The sequence below is a fragment of the Eumetopias jubatus genome, unplaced genomic scaffold (genome assembly GCF_037043125.1).
Source record: "Eumetopias jubatus isolate StellerSeaLion01/CBP00866 unplaced genomic scaffold, mEumJub1_p1.0 scaffold_11, whole genome shotgun sequence".
Classification (NCBI taxonomy): domain Eukaryota; kingdom Metazoa; phylum Chordata; class Mammalia; order Carnivora; family Otariidae; genus Eumetopias; species Eumetopias jubatus.
The window spans coordinates 126,305,952-126,329,828 of NW_028274817.1; the positions used below are offsets into that span (position 1 = coordinate 126,305,952).

The 23,877-nt window shown below is 51.6% G+C and overlaps 1 protein-coding gene across 6 annotated transcripts; it reads right to left on the bottom strand.

The window, feature by feature from the left end:
• Positions 1-1,833: 1,833 nt before the first annotated feature.
• On the bottom strand, positions 1,834-23,616 carry CSF2RA (colony stimulating factor 2 receptor subunit alpha). 6 transcript variants are annotated; one of them, XM_028115012.2, is made up of 13 exons: positions 23,501-23,615; positions 18,490-18,591; positions 16,725-16,867; positions 15,484-15,607; positions 13,317-13,446; positions 13,053-13,225; positions 10,789-10,922; positions 10,043-10,072; positions 9,092-9,227; positions 7,584-7,680; positions 5,480-5,561; positions 3,799-4,667; positions 1,834-2,525 (listed from the first exon to the last, which is right to left on the bottom strand). In XM_028115012.2, the coding sequence occupies exons 1-12, from the start codon at positions 23,562-23,564 to the stop codon at positions 4,572-4,574; spliced, it is 1,311 nt and encodes a 436-aa protein (XP_027970813.2). In that variant the 5' UTR covers positions 23,565-23,615; the 3' UTR covers positions 1,834-2,525; positions 3,799-4,571. The 6 variants fall into 6 exon arrangements, with proteins under 6 accessions (XP_027970813.2, XP_027970816.2, XP_027970814.2 ...); XM_028115015.2 differs by lacking the exons at positions 15,484-15,607; positions 16,725-16,867; positions 18,490-18,591; positions 23,501-23,615 and adding exons at positions 13,641-13,694; positions 14,256-14,287; XM_028115013.2 differs by lacking the exons at positions 15,484-15,607; positions 18,490-18,591; positions 23,501-23,615 and having other exon boundaries at positions 16,725-16,862.
• Positions 23,617-23,877: the final 261 nt, after the last annotated feature.

Genomic DNA, 23,877 nt, shown 5'->3' on the forward strand with positions numbered 1-23,877 from the left:
TACGATGCACTGGGGACAGACCCCCATTATGTCACACACCCTCGGTGACATCACATAGAAAGGTTTCCCTGTCCTCACCCATTGGCGTTAAAAGCAACGGGTCCCAGGTCTCAAAATTTTTATTTCTGAACTCCCAGCCTCTGAATCGGAAGGGACAGGAGAGGCTCCCAGACTCGCTCCCCACGCAGCTTTCCTGGTCCCCCGTCTCCCCATCTCGCCATCTATGAAAACTATGAATACAGTGGCACCCTTCCTCTGGAGGACGTGCATGGGGACAAGGCGTACAGGTGCAGTTGGGGACAGATTGGGGCATTGGGGGCTCACCTGGTGGGGAAGGGAGTCCTCATTACAAGGCTGTAGTGGGTGGGATTTTCTCCCCCACAAAATATATGCCCATGTTCTAGCTCCTTGTACCTGGGAAGGGGACCTTATTTGGGAATAAGGTCTTTGCGATGTGATCAAGTGAAGGAGCTGAGATGAGCTCTTCCTGGATGAGGGTGGCCCTAAATCCAAGGACAGGTGTCCTTATAAGAGACAGAAGAGGAGACACAGACACAGACGAGAAGCCACATAAAGATGGAGGCAGAGACAGGAGGGACGTGGCCATAAACCCAGGGACGCCTGGAGCCCCAGAAGCTGGAAGAGGCAGGAAGGGCCCTACCCTGGAGTCTGCCTAGGGAGCACGGTCTTGAGCCACCTGGATCCTGATCAGCAGCCCTGCCTGGATCTCAGCCTTCTGGTCTCCAGAGCTGGAGAGGATGTATGTGGGATGTTTTGAGCCCCCCACCCCCTGGTTTGTGCTGCTTTGTTATGAGCACCCTGGAAACTTGTCCAAACACCCCTGCCCAAACCCCAGCTGCCCTGCCTGCACATCTAGACTCAGATTATCTTCCGCAGGATCCCTGTCTCCCTTATCCATGGCCAGCACTTGCCCTGCTTTCCTGGCCCCTCTCCCCCTGTCTGTGCAAGGGAAAGCACCCCCACTTGCCTCCCTGGCCTCCTGTGATCCCCCAGGGCATGCTCAGTTCTCATGTTTCCTGGAGGAGATCTCCTCCCACCACAGGCAGAGAGCTTGCTCTCATATACAGGGCATTTTCTCATGCATCTGCAAGAACATGGGGTGCACCCCAGCTCGGTTCCCCTGATCTGTCAGCTGCTCACCCTGCTGCATACCTTCCCCTGATGTTCTTGACAATGTGAGCCCACGGAAGCCGAGTGTGACCCCAGACTGTTTATCTCAGCAGCACAGGCTTCAGGGAGGCTTTCTCCCTAGAAGCGGGCATGGCCCCCGCCTGTAAGGAGAAAGGGCTCCAAGGAGGAGCCCATCTAACCCCCAGGTTGCGACTGGTCCTCACAGCCTGCTGACCCCCTGAAGGTCTTCCTCCTGGACTCATCTGGGGGACAGAACTCCTACCCGGGTGGTCCGCTGACCCTAGTCCTCTTGGGCGTCCTCTGGGTAGGACCCAGAGCTGGGGTGAGACCCCCCCCGCAGCATCCAGGCGGAGAGCTATTTCCAGGATCCCGTGTAGAGTGGGGTCTTAGGGTCCCTCTGCACCTGAAACTGCTTCTCCTGGAGTTTCATCCTGCCCCGACACTGCACCCATCTTCCAGTCGAGGACTTCACCAGGGGATCTTTCCTACGGGGTTATTCCAGGGACACTGAAAATGTCTCCTGAACAAAAGAAGTCTCTCCACCACCCCCCTCCCCCTGAGTTTAGACTCCTTTAAACCTCACAAAACCATCAACCCTTACACCTGACAATGAAATGCAAGGAGCCTGGGAAGGTGGCTGCCAATTCATACTAAGGTGATAATGACTGATACCACAACCGCTTGTAAAGGCAGGCAGTCACTCTTTTATAGCAGTTAGGGGTTAGAGGGGAGGGCGTCATGGGAGGCAGAACGGGGAAGGAAAACAGGAATAGAAAGCAGAAAGGCTAAATACAATGTCTCTACTTCCCAATGTGATTTAGATTCTCCCGAATCCATTGTTTGCCGGCAGATAGTTTTGTTCACAGAAACCTGGTTTTTTGTTTTCTGTGCATAGAATCTTCTGGTCCCATCTGGGTCACTCCAGGACAAAATTTCAAAGTGCCTTGATGGTGCCGTCCGTGCTTCTACCCCTCACACTCCTGCATGGGCCCCTTGGGCGGCCAGCCATACTCCTGCCACGTGGAGGTCCTGTCTTCTGCTGTCGGCCTCCGTTGGGCTGGCATCTGTCATCCTGTAGGCCAGGTTGGTCCCTCAGGACTCTGGGCAGCATTTACTTTCCACGGACAATTCTTGGCCTGAAGGGACGCCCCCACGTGTGAAGGCGTGATGGTGTTTCATAGACATGAAGGAAGGGAAACAGGTTTCCTGCATCATGTGCATGATCTTACAGACGGACAGATGGACAAGACTCACTGGAAGTGCTTGTCGGAACCCATGAGGCAGGGGCAAGCTGGAACCACCTAGTACGCACCCGGGGAGCCCATGCTGAACACCCAGGAGAGGTCAGGGCTGCTGTCAGGCCATCGGACGATCTGCAACACGGGAGGCAACAAATGCTGTAAATCAATGCTTTTTTTTTTTCTTTTCATTTCCTGGTGAGCTGACTGAGGTGAACCCCTGACACCTCTGAAGTGGGGTTCAGCAGCTGGGGGATCACTGCAGGCCCTGAGCATGTAATTTTATTCCCTGAAACTTTATCAGGAGCAAATTGCAGAGCAAAGCTCCTGGGGTAGGGCCCCCCACCCTAGGCGGACCAACGTGATCACACAGGAGCCCCTTGGGAAGGCACAGGTGGTGGTGGTGGGGCACTACCATAGGGAGCAGGGTCCCATTGCCCTGGTGCGTGTCACCTGGGACATGCACAGGGGACCCACTGCAGAGCACATTGCAATGCATTCCCGCTTGAAATGGTTCCATGAGGATCTGTTTGTGTGTTCACACAGATAGGTGACAAGCCCCCTGTTATTCAATCAAACACTCAGCTGGGGTGTTTTGCAAGTGGGACAAAAAAACCCCGAAAACCAAAAACCAAAAAAAACCAAATCCACAAGCAAAAAAAAAAAAAAGAAAGAAAGAAAAGAGAGAAAGAAAGAAAGAAGAAAGAAAGAAAGAAAGAAAGAAAGAAAGAAAGAAAGAAAGAAAGAAAGAAAGAAAGAAAGAAAGAAAGAAAGAAAAAATCTACAAGCTGCTAACTTGAAGAGATGCTCCTTCACAGGGAGGTGGGCCTTGTCCAATCAGGTGATGGTCCCAAGGGCAAACACCGAGGTTTCCCAGAGAAGCAATTCTGCCTCGGGTGTGCAATATCACCTGTCACCTGCGTCTCCAGCCTGCCCACCTGCCGTGCAGGTTTCACACGGACCAGCGCCACCATCGCAAGAGCCACTTCCTTGAGATCGGTCTGTGTAGCATTTTCATATGTATCTTTTTGTATATATATGTCTGTACCTATTTGTCTAAATATGTATCTGCCGGTCTCTCTGTGTCTGTTTCTGTGTATGTGTCCACATATACAGTTCACTCTCTCTTCTGTATGTATATTTCTCTATGTATAGACCCGTGTCTGTATCTCTATGTATCTCTCTATATTTCCCAATACATTTTGCTCTCCCCATGAGCTTCATCCTCATCAACGAATCCAATGCCTAGGTGAGCCGTGGTTTCCGTAGGACACTCTCGCTGGCTTCTTAAACTTGGTACTTGGTACCCGCTGCATGCACACCATGCGGTTCCTCACGGTTCACTCCCCGCATGGGACTTGCTTCTTGTCTCAACAAGACCCACATTAAACACTTCCCCGTTACTTACCTTCATGGGGGTGGCCGTGTCTCAAAGGTCAAGGTGCAGAGCTGGTTTCAGGATCATTGCGAGAAGACCCCTCCGATCCCTGCCCATGACTGCAGACGAAAGTGTCCAAGTCCCGATCCACGTATGGTGGATGGAGCAATGCCCCCAAACACACCTGCATGTGGTGCACGGAATAATGTCCCCAGAGACGTCTACGTCCTGATCCCCGTGTGGTAGACGCAACCCAGTTCCTGAGTGGTGGACTAAATAATCTCCCCAACGGTGTCCACGTCCCAATCCCCACGTGGTGGATGGAACAATGTCCCCAAAGATGTCCACACCCCGATTCCTGGAGTCTGTGAACATGCTACATTAGGTAGCAAATGGGACTTTGCAGGGGAGACAACTATTCAAGACCCTCAGACGGCCCCCATACGGGGCTGAGCTGCAGCTGGCGGAGAAACAGGGGGAAGGCAATGTTCCCACGGCAACAGCAGACGCGCCAGAGATCCACGTCCCAGCCCTGCTGGCTCCTGGCAGGGGGGCACCTGAGCCACCATCATGTAAGGGAGAATTCTTTGTTTCCCTGGGGGAGAAGCAGGTGCATCACGGGTTCAGGATCCAAGGGCATTCAACGATCCCTCCGACTACAAGCATCTTTGCAAAATATCACATTCTTTTAGAGTAAAAAAATAGAACACTATATAAATAATTGCTCAAAACAACAACAATAATAATTAAAAAAAAAAAAAGCAGCTTCCAGAATGTTCCGGGGCTGGAAGCGTCCCTGCAGTTCACAGGCTCGCCGGGGCCACTGTGACTTCTTCCACGGTGAGGATCTCTTCGTTGTCACCTTTTTCCGTGTCCGAGGTGAAGTTCTCCCAGATGACCTGAGGAGGAGAGGGAGGGTGGGGGTGTTAGGGGTTTCAGGAGCCCAGCGAGCAGGACCGTACTGGGCCACGGGGTGTAGATGGGAACCGGGGACCCAGCGGGAGTGAGATCTTGTAGCGGGGGCATCAGCGGGACCGCCCGTGGAGACGCCTGGGAAAGGGACATCTGGACAGAGGCGCTAGCAGGTGCAAAGGTCCTGGGGCATAAGGGAGGGGAAGGGGGCTTCTCCAAGTCTGGTGAGCTAGGTGGGATCCTGGACTGGGGAGGGGGTCAGGGTGTATGATAATACAATCACATTGCTGATATTGATCATTGAGATAACAAGGAAACGAGATGTCTGTCTGGCTTGTGGGTGGGGGTGACGGAGATAGGTGGACATGATGCAGACAGTGGGGACTCCCCTTGTGGGGCAGCCCTGGACAGAGTTGCAGCTGCCAGTGGGAGGAAACGTGTCCCCCGCCCCAGGGCCGGTCAGAGGTGACGAGTGCACGCACGGGGTCTGGGGAGCAGAGCCCTCGCCCTCCCTGGTCCTTCTGGACGCCCTCGGGTTCTCCCTCCGTGAGATCAGGCCAGACCCCTTCTCCCCGCCTCTGCCTCTGTCCCCAGGGCACCCCCAGTTTCCCCAGACACACCTCACAGAGAAGACCCTAACCCCTGATGCCCAGGGTCGGCCGGCGAGCAGGACACGGGATCCCAGCCACATCGTCCGTGAAGGACAGCACGGTCCCCCTCGGGCGGACACGCAGGGGAGTCCCCGGGGGCACTGCCCCCCCCGTCCTGGTTCTCCGCTCTGCCCTCCACCCTTACCCACCTGGTGGTCAGGCTGATGGGTATCGTTCCATTTGTCTTTGATGTGCGGAATCGGTGGGAAGAAGCTCTGTGACGCGAGGAACCTGGGGAGACAGGAAGCGTGTGAAGGAAAGAGCCTGAGGACACGTGTCCCTCTCAGAGTGAGGAGGGACACGTGCTCCTGCCCACGGCGCGAGACGCCTACGGGGCCGCCGGCTGTGGAACAATTTCGCGGAAGGCTCACAGCAGGGCAACTCAAATCTGAGACAGATGAACCAACAGGAGAAGCAATAGGGTCGCATAGTGATAGGATCTTTCTAGAACCTTCCCTCGGTCACTCGGGTACGGGGATAGGACGGGGGGATGTGGCCAGTCACAGGCAGCGTGGGGGAGCCCAGGGTCCCTCGGATCACAAGGCACGTGTCCGTCCTACATCCATCCCACTGTGAAGAAGAGCACCGTTTCCGGTCTTGCAGGTTTCTGTCTATGTGCTGGCTTTAGGGTTTGCCCCCTATTTCTAGCGTTTTTACTTCAACAGCAGACTTCCTTTTTGCCAAACATCGGAGTCTTGTTGCATTTTCAGAGGGGCGTTTGCTTTCTCTCTTACCCAAGGGAAAGCACCCCGCATTCCGTGACACCTGGAGGTGCTTCTGCTGAGCTCGGTAGTGTCCCCCCCAAAATATATATTCAAGTCCTGAGCCCCAGAATCTGGAAACAGGACCTTGTTGGGAAATCAGATCTTTGTGGTTGTAATCAAGTTAACATGAGCTCATCCTGGATGACGGTGGCCCTAAATCCAATGACAGTTGTCCCTATAAGACACAGAAGAGGAAACACAAACACAGAGGAGAAGCCACGTGAGGACGGAGGCAGAGATGGGAGGGACGTGGCCACCGGCCCAGGGACGCCTGGAGCCCAGAAGCTGGGAGAGGCAGGGAGGACCCTCCCCTGGAGCCTCTGGGAGGGAGCACGGCCCTGCCCCGCCTGGATCTCAGGGGTCCTGCCCCACCTGGATCTCAGGGGTCCTGCCCCGCCTGGATCTCAGCGGCCCTGCCTGGATCTCAGACTGCTGGTCTCCAAAGCTGGGAGATGATTAATTTCTGTTGTTTCAAACCATCTGGTTTGTGGTCATTTTTTCCCCTGTGGCCACAGGAAACTCAAACAGCTTTTCATTAAGATAACTGTCCTTGGGTAAAGCACGCGCTCCATCCCCGTTCCGGCAGCAGGTTGTGGGGCTGCCCCTGTTTCCCTTTGCCCCCAGGTCCAGGGTCTCCAGAGCACGGGGTGGTGCCATGCGGCCACTGCAGCATCCAGCAGACAGGGCAGAGTCCTTGTCCTTAGGCTACATCCCTGTGCAGTTAGCCACGCGTGTCCATCCTGAGGGAAATGCACACAGGACGCCCAACCAGGACGGGGGGGTGGGGGCATCGAGGGGTGCGCACAGGAGGACACCCCCTGGGTCCCCACAGGGTGCAGGAAGATCACCAGTGGCAAAACTCTCCATGCTTTGCAAAGCATGCCGTGCAATCTGCTTGCAACTAAAGAATTAATTCTTCCCCGTATGCATGTTCATTCAGAGGCATTTGTGAGGTGCCCCCGAGGCCCTGCTTGGTGCTGAGATCACACATCTGAGAACACTCGGTAGCTGCCTACAGACGAGCCCACGGAGAGGCTGATGGTAAGCAGTGAGGTGTGGATGTGAAGCTTCGGGCTGGGCTCCCAGGAGGCCTCGGGGAAGGGAGTGGGCTTTGGCGGGCCCCGAGGATTCCGGGACTCGGTAAGACTTATAGGGGGAAACGAAGGGCCAGATGAGGGATTGAGGGGGGAGGCATTCCAGGAAGGGGAAGCTCAGTGGGACTGAACGCAAGCCCTCGGAGGAGGTCCAGTGTCCACCTGAAATGTGAGGCCCAGACGGGTAGGCTCAGCATGGCCCAGGGGCCTGGAAGCATCCCAGAATGTGCATCCAGGGCTGCCCTTCAGGGCTCAGGACAAAGCCCCCGTCGGCTGCCCGCTAGACCTCCCTGGAGGACTGTCACACCAGTGGGCTCCCTGAGCTCCACCCGAACCAGCGCCCCGTCTGTGTTGCCCATCTGCAAGGAGGATGTCAACCCACCAGCGGCCGTTACCTTTTCAAAAGGCAGCCAAGGACCAGGGCAGTGATGAGGGTCCCCAGGACCACCAGCACATAGATGGGCACGAGGCTGGGCGCGGTTTCCTCGGAACCTGCGGAGAGAGGGGGACATGCCGCTTTGGATGAACGGTCAGCGCACGGCCTGCTCGTTCCCTCGCCGGCTCACGGCTAACGAGAAAGGCTCGGAGCGGGAGGGAAATGCGCAGCAAGGTGCCCATCCCGAAGCCTTCCCGCAAACCTCCGTGAGCCAAAGCAACTTCATGAATGTCCAGACCATAACGCGCTCTGGCAACGTGACGACCCGATTTAAAAAAATGGGACCAAAAAAAAAAAAAAATCAATGAAGAAAAAAATTTAAAAATAAATAAATGGACAAAAACGGACCCCCTCCCTCCCAAAGTAACACATTTCCAGGCATACGGTTTGAGTAAAGTTACGTCACGGCTAGTATTAGGTCTTCCGTGTGCTTATCATCTGGAATGTGCACTTTTTACAACTCGTTATTTCTGTAACAGGGCACATTTTATCTGTTACTATTTAAAGAGTCCAATTTTAAAAATCCAAGTAAGAAACCCAGTTCCTTGGGGCGCCTGGGTGGCTCGGTCGGTTGGGTGTCTGCCTTCGGCTCAGGTCACGGTCCCGGGGTCCTGGGATCAGGCCCCGCGTCGGGCTCCCTGCTCCGCGGGAAGCCTGCTCCTCCCTCTCCCACTCCCCCTGCTTGTGTTCCCTCTCTCGCCGTGTCTCTCTCTGTCGAATAAATAAAATCTTTAAAAACAAAAACAAAACAAGACAAAAAGCCAGTCCCATCAGATGATACACAAGTTTTTATTTTTGATGAACACCTGTTGACCTATTCTTTTTTAATTTTGTTGTTCCTCATTTTGGAGTCATAGCTAAGAACCCACTATCCCATCTCTTTGAACTTATGTTTTACCTCTAGATCAACATTTCACATACATTTTATACCAGCCCTTGTTAAAGTCTCCATTTTTGGATCAGGAAAAAAAAAATCCATAAAATTATATGCATAAAATGCTTGCTGAAACACTTTGAAAATATTTGAGAGGGAGGGTTAGTGTGGAAATGCAGATTTCTCGACTACCCAAGTGGCTTTTGGTCCAGACCATTAAATGCGTGCCAACCCATAAAGGTCCCAGGGAAGAAGGTGGTGGAAGGTGTTGGTAACTGAGTTCCCTGGAATGAGTAGCTACGTCTTGATTAGGCCAAAACACGCTCGACTTTGATGTCAGTGTTCCCCTGGCTGGGATCCTGACCGGACCGGGGTTGATGGGGACCAGGAGTGATTGATCATTTCCAGCTGAGGCAGCCCCTTCGGAGGCTGGGTGGGTTGTGCCTTTCTTTGAAGGTCCTGAGTCCCATGGAGACCCGTGGGCGGGGAAGTCTTCCCTCTAGGAGTCTCTGGGGACGGGGACAGGGACAAGGGCCAGCACTGGGATGGGAAGGGCTCAGAGATGAACTTAGGGACGCTCCCGGGACACATACCAAACTCAACGGGCTGGCTCCAGTCACCCCACCTCTGGATCCGCGCGTCTGAGGTCCTTATTTTCACAGTATGCTTGGGTCTGGGCTCCGGACTTGGGAAGCTGTAGTTATTTTCCAAATTACCAGGCACCTCAATCTTTGGACAAAAGAGAAAGTTTGAGAGCGGGGTGTCCTATGTTCAGAAACGAGGGGCTGGGTGTGTCTTTTCGGTGGCACCAGTGGGACGGATGATGGTTCCAGAAGCACATGGAAAAAGCACCGTGGAAAGGGGCCATTTTGCTAGCGAAGCAGAACCGGGCCCTCACGGTGCGAAACGTTGGTGCTGTCTACAAATACGTGGTGTGCAAGATTAATGCACCGTCTGTGCCCCAAAAGCTTCAGGGAATCAGCACCGTGAGTGTGTGCCACGTTCGCGACAGACCCCTTCCTGGGGTGCTTGTCCACATAGACGCAGAAATCATGCAGCAGGTACACAGGACAGGAGCACAGCCGCCGGTGGGTAATGTCCCAGCAAGGACGTTAACCAGGTGAAAACCCCCCATTGGACGGAGGAGGAGACTGAGGTCACGGTGGTGCTGGGACTTGGGACACGCCCCCATAAAGGACTTTGATGATCTTTAAGAGGTGTTTTAAAGGAAGAAATAATCTCCTTAAAACTCAAAGGAGTATTTTCTTGACCAACACGCAATCTCCTTAAAGCTCTTGACCAACACAGGTGGTCACCAATTTCATCAAAGGGGACAGGGCAGGTATATGCCCAGATGAGCCCCTCTCCCACAGAGGGACTGTTGGGAGCGCCTTTACATCACTGATGGGACCGTCCTCTGGGAGCCGCCACTCTCCCACTCACTGCCCGCCCCACCTTGGCCACCACGGGGCTCACGTGCCTACTTGAGTAACATTGGACAGTTACACTACAGGGTGATAGTTTGGGTCAGAGTTTTAACTCACCAGTTGATCCTCACTGTGCTCCTTAGTGCTCTAAAAAAAAAATAAATAAAACTAGTTTGCTTTTCTCCATTTTGAAGATTTTTACAGGATCCATTCATTGAGTGTGCTCACGGGTTAACCCGAATAGTTGGGGCCACGTGAAGGGCAGAGGTCCCCCTGTACATCCTTCTGCTCAAGTCACATGGACGGTGGGGATGGACTCATTCACCGAGGGAGGATGAACCCTGATCATGCTTCATCCCTGAACCCCAGCTGCTGATGGGTCCAAATAAAGGTCCATGTGGACATGGAGCAGAGGGGCCTCCTTGTCTACACTGAGTCCATGTGGTCGTGGAGCAGAGAGTCCCCCTTGTCTCCACTGAGTCCATGTGGTCATGGAGCAGAGAGTCCCCCTTGTCTACACTGGATCCAGGTGGATGTGGCGCAGACAATCTGCCCCCTCCAGGTGGGGTCCGAGTGGACAAGTAGCAGAAGGTCCTCTCTTTTCTGCGTCTGCTTGGAGATCTCCAACAACCGCCAAAGGCTTTAGGATCCAGCTGGGTGTGTGGACACCTCTCTTGGATTGGCCATGGTGGTGACCCTCAAGCCCAGGACATCCTGTCCCGCACAGCCGCCCCTGTGTTCCTCCCCAGGCATCACCCAGCCCTGCTCATCTCCCGTGACCTGGGCCCTCATGGCAGGTCACCCGGGTTGCTGCCCTCTGCTCCTCGAGGCATGATGTCCTGCTTGGGGCAGGGTCCACTCACCTGTTTCTGGATGCTCAGCTGGTATTTGAACTCCATGTTGGACAGCTTATGTCGGGTCTTGGGCTTTTCCCACCGGATCACGCAGTAGGACTTGTTGCAATGCACGCTGATATTGTTGGGCGGGCTATATATTTCTGTAACGAGATCCCAGGACACTCCCCTCAACCAGCGGGCTTCTGCTGGGCTACGGAGGTCAGACCCGCTTCTGTGGGCAGCTCCCAGGGGTCACCCCGAGGCCCGAGTCTGAGTGGGTCTGAGTGTTGCCTCCTGGGGACGAGGCAGGCTGCAGGGAACCCAAAGTGAGGGAAGGAGGGAAATACGGGCACTGGGCAGGGACGGGGCCACCGTGGGGACACCCAAGGCATGATTTCCAATGGGAGGACAGGTTGCATGTTGGAAAGACCAAGGAGCTCCAGTGTCCTCCAACAACGTGACCGCCTACGGTGGGCTCCACCAACGATCGGAATGGGCGTTCTGGGTCTGATCCCACTTAGGTAGCATGCGTTCTGATCTCAACCCCGTGGGCTAATTCCATTCCCGAGACCCTTCAAGGGCCACTTGGCTGTAAGCTCACATCCAGTGTATCTGATCACACCGAATGTTGCACAGTCACTGGGAAGCTCACACTGGATCTCCAAGCTCACAACAGGACGGGGGTCCTTCTTCGCTCATTGTTGTGAGGTGTATGTAGGATTCTGCACCCAGTTCTGACAGGTGGAGTCCCCCCTTCCCACCTTCAAGCTATTCTCAGACAACGGGTGGGGTGTCCTACAATTCAACGCAGTTCTGATCTATCTACCTGGACGTGGCGTCGGATCCCACAGGGTAGGGGGCTCAGCCCTACAAGACGGCCCTTCACCCCCTGGGTCAGACGCCAATCACAAATCCAGGTTGACACCCGTGGTTCTGACCCACGAGCTACAGATCGCACGTTCCCAGGACCCCCTCCTCGGGTTCCATTAACCTGCTACAGTGACTCACAAGAGCCCAGGGAAACATGTTACTCACTAGATCACGGGTTTATTTTAAAAGGCTGTAACTGAGGAACAGCCAGATGAAGAGATGTATGGAGCCAGGTGTGGGGGAAGGGTGTGGAGCTTCCATGGTCTCACCAGGTGCACCTCTCTCCCCAAACTTCCACATGTCCACCCACATATAAGATCTCCAAACCCCATCCTTTTGGGATTTTAGGGAGGCTTCCTTATGGAAACACAACTGATCAGATCATTGCCCACTGGGGATTGAACTCAACCACCAGCCCCCTTCCGGTCCCTGAGGTTCACAGGAGGGGACTGAAAATTCCAATCCTTTGATCACCCAGTTAGTTCCCCTGGCAACCAAGGCCCATCCATAGGGGCTTTTCAGCTGTCACCTCCTTAACATAACAAAAGGCACATTTACCGCTCCCCTCACGGGAAATTCCTAGGGTTTTGTCAGTTGTGTGCCAGAAAAGGACAGAGACCAAACATGGATTTCTTATTGTAAGTCACAACTGCACAGGATTAAAGTTTGAAATAATATTGGGGTTTCCTGGGTTAAGTAAAAATGTTAAAAACATGGGGAGGGAAAAAGAAAGGCGGGGATTCCCTTGGAAGGAGGGTGGCCGAGGCAGGGCCATGGGAGGTTGGTCTGCAGCGAGGAGCAGGAAATGCAGACCCTGAGACACAGGTAGAACACCTGCTAACTGCCTGGGTACACGCACCTGGTGCTTCCCCAACAGGTGAGCCTGGAGGTGGGGAGCAGGGGTGGGCAGTGGCCTGTGAAGGTTAACCGGAGAGTTGGCATCTGTTTGCCAACAGCGTCCCCCAAAATGGCAAGAGAAGGCTGTGCATGCCACTCCATGGGGGAGGTCCACAGACAGGTCAGTATTAACCTCCATCTCCTGGTCTGAGCATCTTCCCTTTTGTCCTGGACGGGCTTCACTGCCTGATTGCAGGCAAAACCCCTGCCTGGCTGGGCTGTCCCAGTGCCAGGATCAGCTTTTGGAGGCTATGGGGGCGTTGGAAGAGCCCTCGCTTCTTCAGGGCGGTGGGGGTGGGGATCCATTAGCAGTGTAGGCACTTCTTGTCACCCCGTTTAATTCAGAGTAAAAGGATGGGTTGGTCTCCTTCCGCAAGGAAGCAACCATTGGCAACACCTTGATTCGGGGTCTCTGGCCTCCGGAACTGGGAGAGAGAATACACTTCCATTCTTCCAAACTTCCCACAAACTCTGTTCGGGTCACCTGTTAAGCATCGGTTGACACCACAGGACGTGGCTCTTACCGATTTTCTTCCATGACAAAACCGAATCAAAGAACTGGATTCCTGTCCGTTGGCTGGTACCGTTCACCAGGAAATAATTGTAGTTCGCTAATCCTGAGAGGTCTTCCAGGTGACAGCCCACGTGGGTTCCCGAGTCTTCTATGTAATGAGGACACTCTCTTCCCCTTTTTCCTCTATAAAATTCAAACTGTTCAGAGGACAATCAGGGCTTCCCCCACTCCCCACTGTACTTCTCAGGATTGTCTACATGATATCAATACCTACCTCGAGTCTCGTATATACAAAAAATACTGGACGTCATCAGGGGCAGCTTGACCCTTTGCCCAACTGCAATTCATGAAGTTCGCGTTGTAGATAAAACAGGAGAAATTCTGGGCAGCTGTGCACTCCCCACCTGAGAAGACACACAGACAAAATAATTTGTGGAAGTGGACCACATGGCTTCATAGTTGGAATGTCTACCAAAGATTCAAAGAATAATTAATTTCAATCCTTTTTTTATAAGATTTGTTGACTTATTTGAGAGAGAGAGAGAGCATGAGTGAGAGGGGCAGAGGGAGAGGGAAAGAGAATCCCAAGCAGATTCACCTCTGAGCACAGAGCCCGACTCGGGCCTCAATCCAATGGCATTGAGATCAAGACCTGAGCAGAAACCAAGAGTCAGATGGTCAACCGACTATGCCATCCAGGCGCCCCTCCAATCCTTCTTAAACTTTTCCAAAAAAAAAAAAAAATAGAAGAAGAGGGAGCACTTCCAAATCCATTTTATGAGGGCAGGATCACCTTGATACTTAAGCCAAAGGGATGAGAAAAAAAGATCACATCCCAATATCCTAATAAATATACATGTAAAAATCGTTAACAAAATACGAGCAAGCAAATCCAACAGCACTTTAAAAGGATTGCACGTTGTAACCACGTAGAATTTATCCCCAGTATGCAAAGATAGTTCAACATATGCAAATCAATCAATGTGTGGTAGCATTTTAATAGAATGAAAGAAAAAAAATCACATAATCATCTCAGTAGCTATAGAAAACGTCTTCGACAAAATTCAACATCCATTCATGATAAAAACTCCCAGTAAAATAGGTATAGAAGCAATTTACCTCAACACAATAAAGGGCAAACATGGAAAGCCCATAGCTAACACCACACTCAATGGGAAAAAAAAAAAAAAAAACCAAAAAACTGAAAGCTTACCTTGTAAGGTAAGAAACAAAGCCAAGGTAGGCACTCTCACCACTTCTATTTAACATAGTATGGGAAGTCCTAGCCAGAACAATCAGACAAGAAAAAGAAATTAAAGTATCCAAATTAAAAAAGAAGTAAGGTTATCTCCATTTGATGATAACATGACCATAATGTGTAGAAAAACCTAAAGACTAAACAAACAAAAGACATCGTTATAGCTAATAAATAAAGGTAATAAAGTTGCAGGATATAAAATCAACATACAAAAATCAGTTGCATTTGTATACACTAACAATGACCTATTCAAGAAAGGAATTAAAAAAATAATCCTGGGGCTCCTGGCTGGTTCAGTTGAGCATAAACACCTGGGATTGCATCAAACTATAAAGCTTCTGCTCAGTGAAGGAAACAATCAGCAGAGTGACAAGGTAACCTATGGAATGGGAGAAAATATCTGCAATCCATATATATCTGATAAAAGGTTAAAATCCAAAATATATAAAGACCTCAAACAATTCAACAACAAAAAACCCAAAGCCCCCAAAAAAGAAAAAACCGAAAACAACAAAAACTGAAGCAAACTGAATAGGGCAAAGGACCTGAACAGACATTTTTCAAAAGAAGACAAATAGCCAACAGCTACACAAAAAGATGCTCAACATCACTCATCATCAAAGAAATGCAAATAAAATCACAATGAGCTATTATCTCACACCTGCTAAATGACTATATATATATATATATATATATATGCAGAGATAAATACTGGCAAAGATGCAAATAGAAGGCAACCCTTGTGCACTGCTGTTGGGAATGTAAGTTGGTGCGGCCATTGTGGAAATCATGGAAGTTTCTTTAAATATTTACAGCAGAACTCCTATATGGCCCAGCAATCCCACTTTTGGGTATATTTCCAAAGAAAATGAAATCTGGATCCCAAAAAGATTTATGCACCCCCATGTTCATCACAGTATTATTCACAATAGCCAACACGTGGCAAATGCATCGACACAGAGAGTAAATGGTGCTTTCCAGGGGCTGAAGGGAGGGATAATAGTTTAATTGCAGTAATTATTTCTCAACGTATATGTATATCAAAGCTTTAAGCTATATACCTTAAATATACATAATACCTAGGTGTCAGGTATAGCTCAATAAAGCTGGGAAAAAAAAAAAAGGAAGAGATCTACCTTGAGGCTAGTGACGTTCAGAAGGATCACTGTGAGGTTTTCCCTACCTGAGTTATTGTAGACCAGTGTTTCTGGAATCAGTCTTTGGGTGCTATTTACTTTAACCATGAGCGTGACTCCATCATGGAGAGAATAATCCGAAAACTTGCAGTGACATTCTTTCTCCTGGGGCTAAAGAGATGCAACCAGCCAGTGCATTAGGAAACTCTTCTTTTCATCTCCTCTCCGTGTTGTTTGTTCTTCCACTGACCCCAAGATGCCACCACCACCCATGTACATTCTCTGGGTGGTTGGCGGCATGCCCACGTGAAGGTGGGACCTCGACTCGGGTAGTCTTACAGTGTCTGGGAGGTCGGAATAGAGGTTCCATTTCAGTGTGCCCTCAGTCACCAGGGATCTTGTCAAAATGATTCTGCTTCAGCATGTTCTACGCGGGGGATTCTGCATTTGTAACAAAGCTCTGAGGTGATGGTGATGGACCACCACTCTGAGCAGCGAGATGTCTCATCACATTAAGCATTATGGAGCTTAACATATGCTCTTCTATGTTACTCCATTTTCTTGTCCTGTCTCATACCCCCTTCCCCCCCCCCCCCAGGCTTCATGTTTACATTGTATCTGTTCAGTCTGGTAACTTTGTTTTCATGGAACACTGGGGACCAACTATTTCTTTCTGGGGATTAAGTCGGCCACGTGGATGATTTTTGATGGATCAATTGAGCAGAAGCTGCTGTTTCTGGTGGTGGGGGGGCAGTTCCCCTACACAACACCCTTTGAAGGGGTACAGAAGCCTGAAAGTCACAGAATAAGCCATTCGTCTTCCCCTTGATGACGGTCCCTGAAAGTGATGCCTGGAAATTCTGGGAGCATTTGGGTGCCCTAGTGGAATCTACCTGTGTTGCCCTGGATCCCCCATCCCACCAGCCTGCGTCATTTCATCTTCCTTGGGTGGTTGAGCGTCCCCAAGTAGCCCACCCTACAATCTGTACCAGGTGTAACCTCATAGGAGCTTTGGGCTGGGGCTCCTGCCCTGGGAGCCCTGAACTCCCTTTCCTTTTGGGAAAAGACATTTTCCAGGGAGTTTCTCAGCCCCCCAGGGAATCAGGCCACCAGGCACCTCTTGGACACGGGCCAGGACTTGCTTCCCTGGTGCACCCAGAAGCATGGCTCCTACATGTGTCCCCCAGGGGCACACACATGCTGTCTGTTTCCACCTATTGCTGCCTTGTTTCTAATGTAATGAGAGCTTTGTAAAAGACAGCAATTGTCCGTGACAAATCCATCTTACTGTGATTTCGATCGGCCCGTTCTCCTTGTGAATCATCACGCATTCGAGGTAGGTAGTGTTTTCTTTGCAGTCCCAACTCAGTTCCATTCTCCAAGAATCAAACCTCATATTTAGACTGGGGACCCCTTCCACAGTTGGAAGATCTGAAAGACAGGACCACCGGATTCAGAAATTACCCCTTTTCTGCCTCTACCTGCTGCCTGCTGACCCATCCCATGTCTTGTAAGCAAAGGTCAAGAGGGGGACATGCTGTCCCCTTCCCCTGTCCCCCCACATGGCCCCAGGGCATTGGCACATGCACGGACTCTCCCCCTTATCGAACTCTTCTTCCTACCTGGACCTCCGTGCCTTCTCTCCATGTGAAGATGCCTACCATGTAAGTAAGGCAAGACCTACCAAGTCAGAGCAGGCAGAGGCTGTTTATTCAGAGCCTGCTGTGGTGAGGACATTGGCCACCATCACTAGTCTTTGTCAGAGATCAAGGACAGACAGGGGAGTGCGCAAGTTTCACAGTGGATGAAGGGGAACATTTGATTGTGCCCTGAGCAGAGGCTGTGGGTGTGCGGGAGATGCAGGTGGCTCACTACAAGGAGGGCATCATATGGAATTCGTTAGGGGACCATATCTGGTTTCTCTGCTTGGTCCTAAATAGGAAGTGGGGTCCACACATAGGGAAGCCATTGGTTACTGATCAAGTCCTGGTCATTCGGAACCCCTTTGTTCCAGATGGGATTGTTTAGCTTCTCAGATTGTCACGGGGATGGACATCTGGCTTCCTGCTCGTCTGACGTGGAGACACCAGGCTGGCTCTGTGGGCTGGTCCCCATAGATGAGGGCTGGTCCCCTGGGCAGGTAGCTGCAGGTGGTGGGCCAGAGCTCTGTTCTTAAGGACCCTCTGCCCCTTGTCCATTTGTATCCTGAGTTTCTCAGCCCGCATGCCTCTGTGCTTGGTGTCTCACACCCACATCCTCCTTCATTTAAGGTGCCAACCACACCTCCCCCAGCACAGGGACCACCTCTCTCCAGGTCCCCAGGGCCTGAAAATAAGTCACTTACCTCCTGAGTTTCTTGGCCCTCCACCCTTGGCTGGCACCCCCTTGGCTTCCTGGAGACTTTTCCTACTTTCCTGGCGCAAGACAACAATGATCCTCTGTCCCCAACAGTCCTATGGGCCTTGGTCTTAGCCTGTGGGTCCTGCAAGAGCTGCATCTGCCCTTGAGTTCATACTCAACCAAGAGAGTCTTCAACGGTCAACGGAAATCTGATGGCACGGATGCATCCAGAGCACATCTCCCTGCGCTGAGCTAGCTCCTGCCCATCCCTGGACCTGGGGGCTCCTGAGTGCAGATAGTCTATCAGTTCCATATGCAAAACCCACAGGAGAAGGGCCAGGCTGGACCGTATGGATTTTGTGCAAGTGAAGAAAGATTCCTATAGGTCCTCTGTGTGGAGGACGGGGAGACAGCCATTCGCACTGCCCCCCTATCTCCTTTCCTGGGGTGGCAAAGACGGGTGTCCATACTTTAAACTCAGAGCCCCCTTTAGAAAGACAGGTGTGGGTCTGACTCCCGGCTCTGTCTCTCACCAGCCGTGTCACTTCCAGCACATTGCCTGACATCTCTGTTCCCTGGTCTCCATTTTCACCTAATTGGGCAATAACATCTCTGCCCATGCAGTTGGACTCAGGCGTCAGGATGTGTCCCCAGGTACACAGGACACAGGAATGAGACAGGCAGAGAAGGGTCAGACAGGTTCACACCCTTACCCTGCTGCTCCAGAGTCCGGAGGAACACCGGGTCCGGCAGCATGCAGAATACGACGGCTGTCGCCAAGAGTCCCATGGGGCTGCCCAAAGGTTGAGGAAAACCTGCAGGAACAGACGGTCACACTTTGAGGAAATCAGCTCTCATGGGGATGCTTGGCAGGGGGGCCCGGGGAGGTCTTCTTGGGGGGATTCTCTGGGGACGAGTGCGGGACCATCCCCAGCCGGATGGTCAGCCGACTAACCTGGCCAGCCGGGGGTCACCGCTGGCTGCCAAAGGGTCTCCAGGTTACAGCCAGCCTCGGGGCGGGGTAGAACCAAGGGCCTATCCTGCAGCATGGGCACGGGGCTCCAGCCAACCTTGTCATTCTCCGTGTCACTGGGGCAAGTTGCCCACATGCTGCAGCTTTATTCCTGTCTGTAACCTGGGGGGATGTCTCTGGGGCCATTATTCTCTCCAGCACATGGGGATCAGGATGTGGACGTCTCTGGGGATGGTATTCTGTCCACCACAGGTACCAAGATCCACTCCCTAAGTCTTAGGGCCGAGTCTAGGATGGGCAGCCACTTGATGGGCATATTGTCCACAAAAGAACAGTGGAGGTGGTCAGGCAGGGTTGTTCTGAAGGTGCTGGACCGTGCATCAGGCTCTGGCTCCACACACCTGGCCTCCAGGACACATCCCTCCCTCTCTAACCAGGGTTGGGGGTGGAGCACAGGCTCCCCAAGCCCTTCCCCAGGCTAAGCCTTCAGGTGTCAGAGACTGGGATTCTAATTCCTCCTGCAGAGAATGGCCTGGGCTGTCCACCTACTCCAGAGCCCACAAGACCTACAAAACAGGCACCCACCGCCGACTTCTTTTTTCTCCAGGATGAACTTCCTGAGAGAGACGCAGTTTGCAAAATAATCCCCCACACAGCGTGGAGAAATACTACCACTGCCCCGGGATGCTACCCTACAGATCTACCTGTCTGCCTTCTATCAAGCTTGACTCATGGTTCAGATGAGCCTTGAAGCCATGGTTGACACGTCTCAGTGATATTAAGATGCTTTTGGGGAATATTACACCCACTTTGATTAGTTTCTCATTCTTCTGACTCTCTTTTTTTTTGCCTGAATAATTTAAATTTTTACATTTTTATTTAAAAAATTTTAATGTAGGTATAGTTGACACATGCCCTGAGTGTTTTTAGAATGGATTTTTGGGGGAGAAGAAAAAGGAATGATAGGTCGGGTTTCCGTTACAGTAATAACAGTTTTTTGAGTTTTTCTTTCCTCTATTTTAAAAAAACTTGAGTTTTGCAGCAATCAAAAAGGATATTAAAAAAAGAGAGGAAAATAGAAAAGGGTAAGTGCACAGAGAGACATAGAGGATGTCTAAATACATTTACCAAGTGGAAGAGGCCAGTCTGAAAATGCTACATCTGGTATGATTCAGACTCTATGACATTTTGGAAAAGGAAAAACTATGGAGACAGAAAAAAACAAAAACAAAAAACCACACACAAAAAAAACACAAAACCCAGGACTCACCAGGGTTTGGGGGAGGGACAGATGAGCAGGCAGGGCACAGGGGATTTTTAGGGCAGTGAAACTACTCTGTATATCACTAATGATGGATATATGTCACTATACATCTGTCCAAGCCCATAGAATGTCCAACACCAAGAGTAACGCTAACGTAAACTGTGGGCTTTAATCAATAATAATGTATCAATATTGGCCCATCAGTGATAACAGATGTGCCCCACCGATGCCAAATATTAATAGGGGTGGAGACTGGGTCAAACGGGAAGCGCATATATGGGAATCTCCTGTACTTTCCACTTAAAATTTTCTGTAAATCTAAAAGAGCTCTTAAAAAAAAAAAGTCTATTAAAAACTTTTTAAACACGTAAGTACAAAAGCAAAGGGCTCTGGTCCCATAAAGCTGCCCTCAACAGAGAACACCTGATGCTCTGTTTGGGTCCGGGGTGGCATCTTGGGTCTGTCCACCATTGCCCTGGTGGTATTTTTACTGGTGTTTGTTCTTTGGCTGTTGTTGTGATTCGTAATGGGGTCTTACTTCTCTAAGTATTTCTCTTCCTCTTGGCCGCTTACTGTCTCTGCTGCTCTTCATCTCTTTGTGTTCCCTGTGACCTCATCCTTATAAAGACTTGTCTTTTCTTGGAGGTTCCTTTCTCGCTCTTTTACCATGCACAATCATGTTTTCTGTAATTTCCTTGGGTTTATAGAGTCGATCGGTCTAAACAAGGTCTCTTTTATCTTGGTGTAGTAGCTTCCTGGGGGCCAACGGAACAAATGACCACAAATTTCTTCCCTCTTTCCTTCTTTCCTTCCTGTTTCTCTTCCCTCCCTCCTTCCCTCCTTTCGACTTTCCTTCCCTTCTTCCTTCCCTTCTTCCCTCCCGCCTTCCTCCCTTCCTCCTCCCTCTCAGACATCTCCCTCACCAATTCCTTCCCCATTTCATCCTGTCTGGTGTCTGCTTCTTGGAGATCAGCCATCACACCCCTGACACCCACCCCATGGACCTCCATGTCCTCACCTCTCAGTTGGTGCCTGTCTTCACGGACTCTCTTCTTCTTTCCCCAGGCTCCCCTGAAGCCTGGCTCCCACCAGGACACAACATCTCCCTCCCACATGCAGCCAGTTCAGCACATTTGGGCTCCTCCTCTCCTTGATGTCTAGCCCCACCCAGGGGGCTCCTTTGCCCTCTGTAGGACCTAAAGGATCCCCTTACCTCATTGATCCTGCCCCCACAGACCTCTGAGCTGTGAGGTTCATTCTGTATATCTCCTCACCACCTGCCTCCTTTCCCACCCACCCTGTGCACTGATGGCTTGCCTGTCCATTGAGGGTCAGCTGGCTTGTCTAGATGCTACAGCCCCTTCTCCCCCCTGCCCCTGCCCCAGCTTCTGAGGCTGGAGCCCAGTGATGCAGAGTTCATCCAGCTCCCCAAACCAGGTGTGCACACCTGTGCCAGAGTGCACCTGGGGAGCAGCGCCCAGCCTCAGGTTCCTGCCTCCCAACCTCCCCAAACCTATAAAGAGGAAATAAAAACCATGGACCACACCTGTCCCAACGTCCCTGCCTTCCACACACCTTGTACTCGAGTGCTATGGGGGAAGTTCCCAGCTTCCTCCATCTGCAAGCTAGACCCTGCTGCACCCAGCCCTTCTCTGGGTCTTGTCCGGGGGTTCTTGGCCCTGGGTGGGGGGGGGGGCTCCATGTTGCACCCAAGAGCCTCTCAGGGCGGACCCTTCCTCATGTGGGCTGACTCCACAGTTCCCCTTTGCTGTTCCTGCCTTGCCTCAGCCCTGCTTTTCACGTCTGCAATCTCTGTGAGCACCCTGGCTTTGAGCGGAGCTGCCCTTAATGAGGAGGGGGTGGTGCAATGCAGTGAAGCAGGGAGAGTCCTCGTTCCATTCACCTCCATAAGCTTCTGGAATCTGCTTTTCTCCTCCTTTTTCAAGTTGCCTCCCATAGTACCTGCTTTGGGGCTGTACATGAAGCAGGTGCCTGTGGATGCACACCCCCCCCACCCCCCACCCCTGCCCCACCAGAGGGAATCTGCATGGAAATACGCCCTTAGCCGGACAGTTCCCCATTCCACTTCCTCTAAACCGAACTCCACTTGCTTCTCATCATGATGGAGCAAAAGCATAAACTTCTGTAAACCTGACTTAAAAAACAAAAAACAAAAAACAACACAACCAAAAAACCAAACAACGACGTTATCACATGCCTACTGTTGGAAGATGATCTAGCAAGGGTTGCTGTTTTAATTAAATGGTCAGTCACAGCATGGGGGCTCTTGGCCAACGATGGTGACTGACAAACCCCGTGGAGGATAATTCACAGGCAGCGTGAAGTCATCGGCACCGTGATTTCTCCATCGCCTGGGCGTGCCAAACACAGGCACGTTCCGCTTGGCTCCTAGTTTCTCGCTCACATTCATCCTCGGAGGCAGTTCCTAGGATCCTCATTCAAGTGGATGAGAAACTGAAGTCCAGGGAGGTCTTAGGCTTCATTTAATTAATTTTTGCCTTGATTTTTAAAAATGGGGGTGAAATTCACGTGGCATAAAGTTCACGCCTTGAAAGCATACAAGTCAGCAGCCTTTACCACATCTGGAGTGTTCAACCATCACCTCTACCTGAGCTGGGACATTCCCATCCCCCCAAAGGAGGAGCCCATCCCCATGGAGCCGACACTCCCCATTCTTCCCTTCTGCTCTGCAGATTTGCCTGGGGTTTGTGTTTCATATGACTGAAAACTTAGACCTCACTTTGCTATTTTTTGTCCACTGACTACCCACTTTCCCTTCTTCTTTCGGTTTTCTCCAGACTGAGTTTTCTTCCCCTTTCTATAAACCTAAGGTCTACATAGATGCCGGCTCCATCTGCCAGACTAGGTCAGATCAGAGACCTGGGACGGCGCAGGTGCTGCCCGTATGTGGGCATCCCTTGGATGAGCTTGGATGTTGAGCTTCCTGCAGTTTGGAAGGGGCGGGGGGACGTAATCGGTCACAATGCCCGGGCAACACACGGAATGAAATGCTGTGGTCCCCAAAGACACCAGTCACCCAGGTTAGCCAGCAGCTCTGCATTTGGTAGCCAGGGGGTTTAAGATAAGTGATTGCCAGCAAAGTGCCTCCCCAGGATCCAGGGACCAGTGGTTCCCCGTGTGGACGACCGCATGCATCCAAGCCTCTGGAGTAATTCCAAAGTGGCTTCTAATGCTCACATACAGAGTCGCACGAGGGGCTCAACCTGCTCCCAGTGCAAGTTGGCTAATCCCTGGGGCTAATTCAGACCTTCCGATGCAGTGTCCACATGCTATTGGAGTGACCCCACCTCCCTGTTGGGCGCCTTAATTCGGAGATTCCCATTTCCCACCCCCAGGTGCTCCCTGACCTGCAGCCTGAGCTGCCAGCACCAGCAACAGGGGCAAGAATAGGTACCCTAGTGACAGGGCACATTTGAGGGTCAGAGAATGGAGGGAACCGCCTTACCCCACCACACCAGGCTCTGCTCCGGCCACCTGTTTTTTTTCTCAGTTTCCCGGCGCTCCAACATCTGGCCGTTCTCTTGGATGGCTCTCTGCCTGGTCAGAAAGTGAGGATACTGATTGCATTGCCGAGACATTTCAACCCTAGACTTCCCTTTTCTCCTTAGTGCCCTCCCTCTTCCTGTGATGTTTTCTCATTACACACACTTGAGAAACCTGTGAACGGTGAGTGAGTTCATCAGCTTCTCAGCTCCCAGAAGAGAGCACATCAAGGGTGTGACACCCACACACAAGTACACCCCCCCCACACACACACAGCACCCTCAGGCTGGCTGGGGGGTTCTGAGCAAAGCCAAGCGCAGAGGAGATGTGTTGAGATAT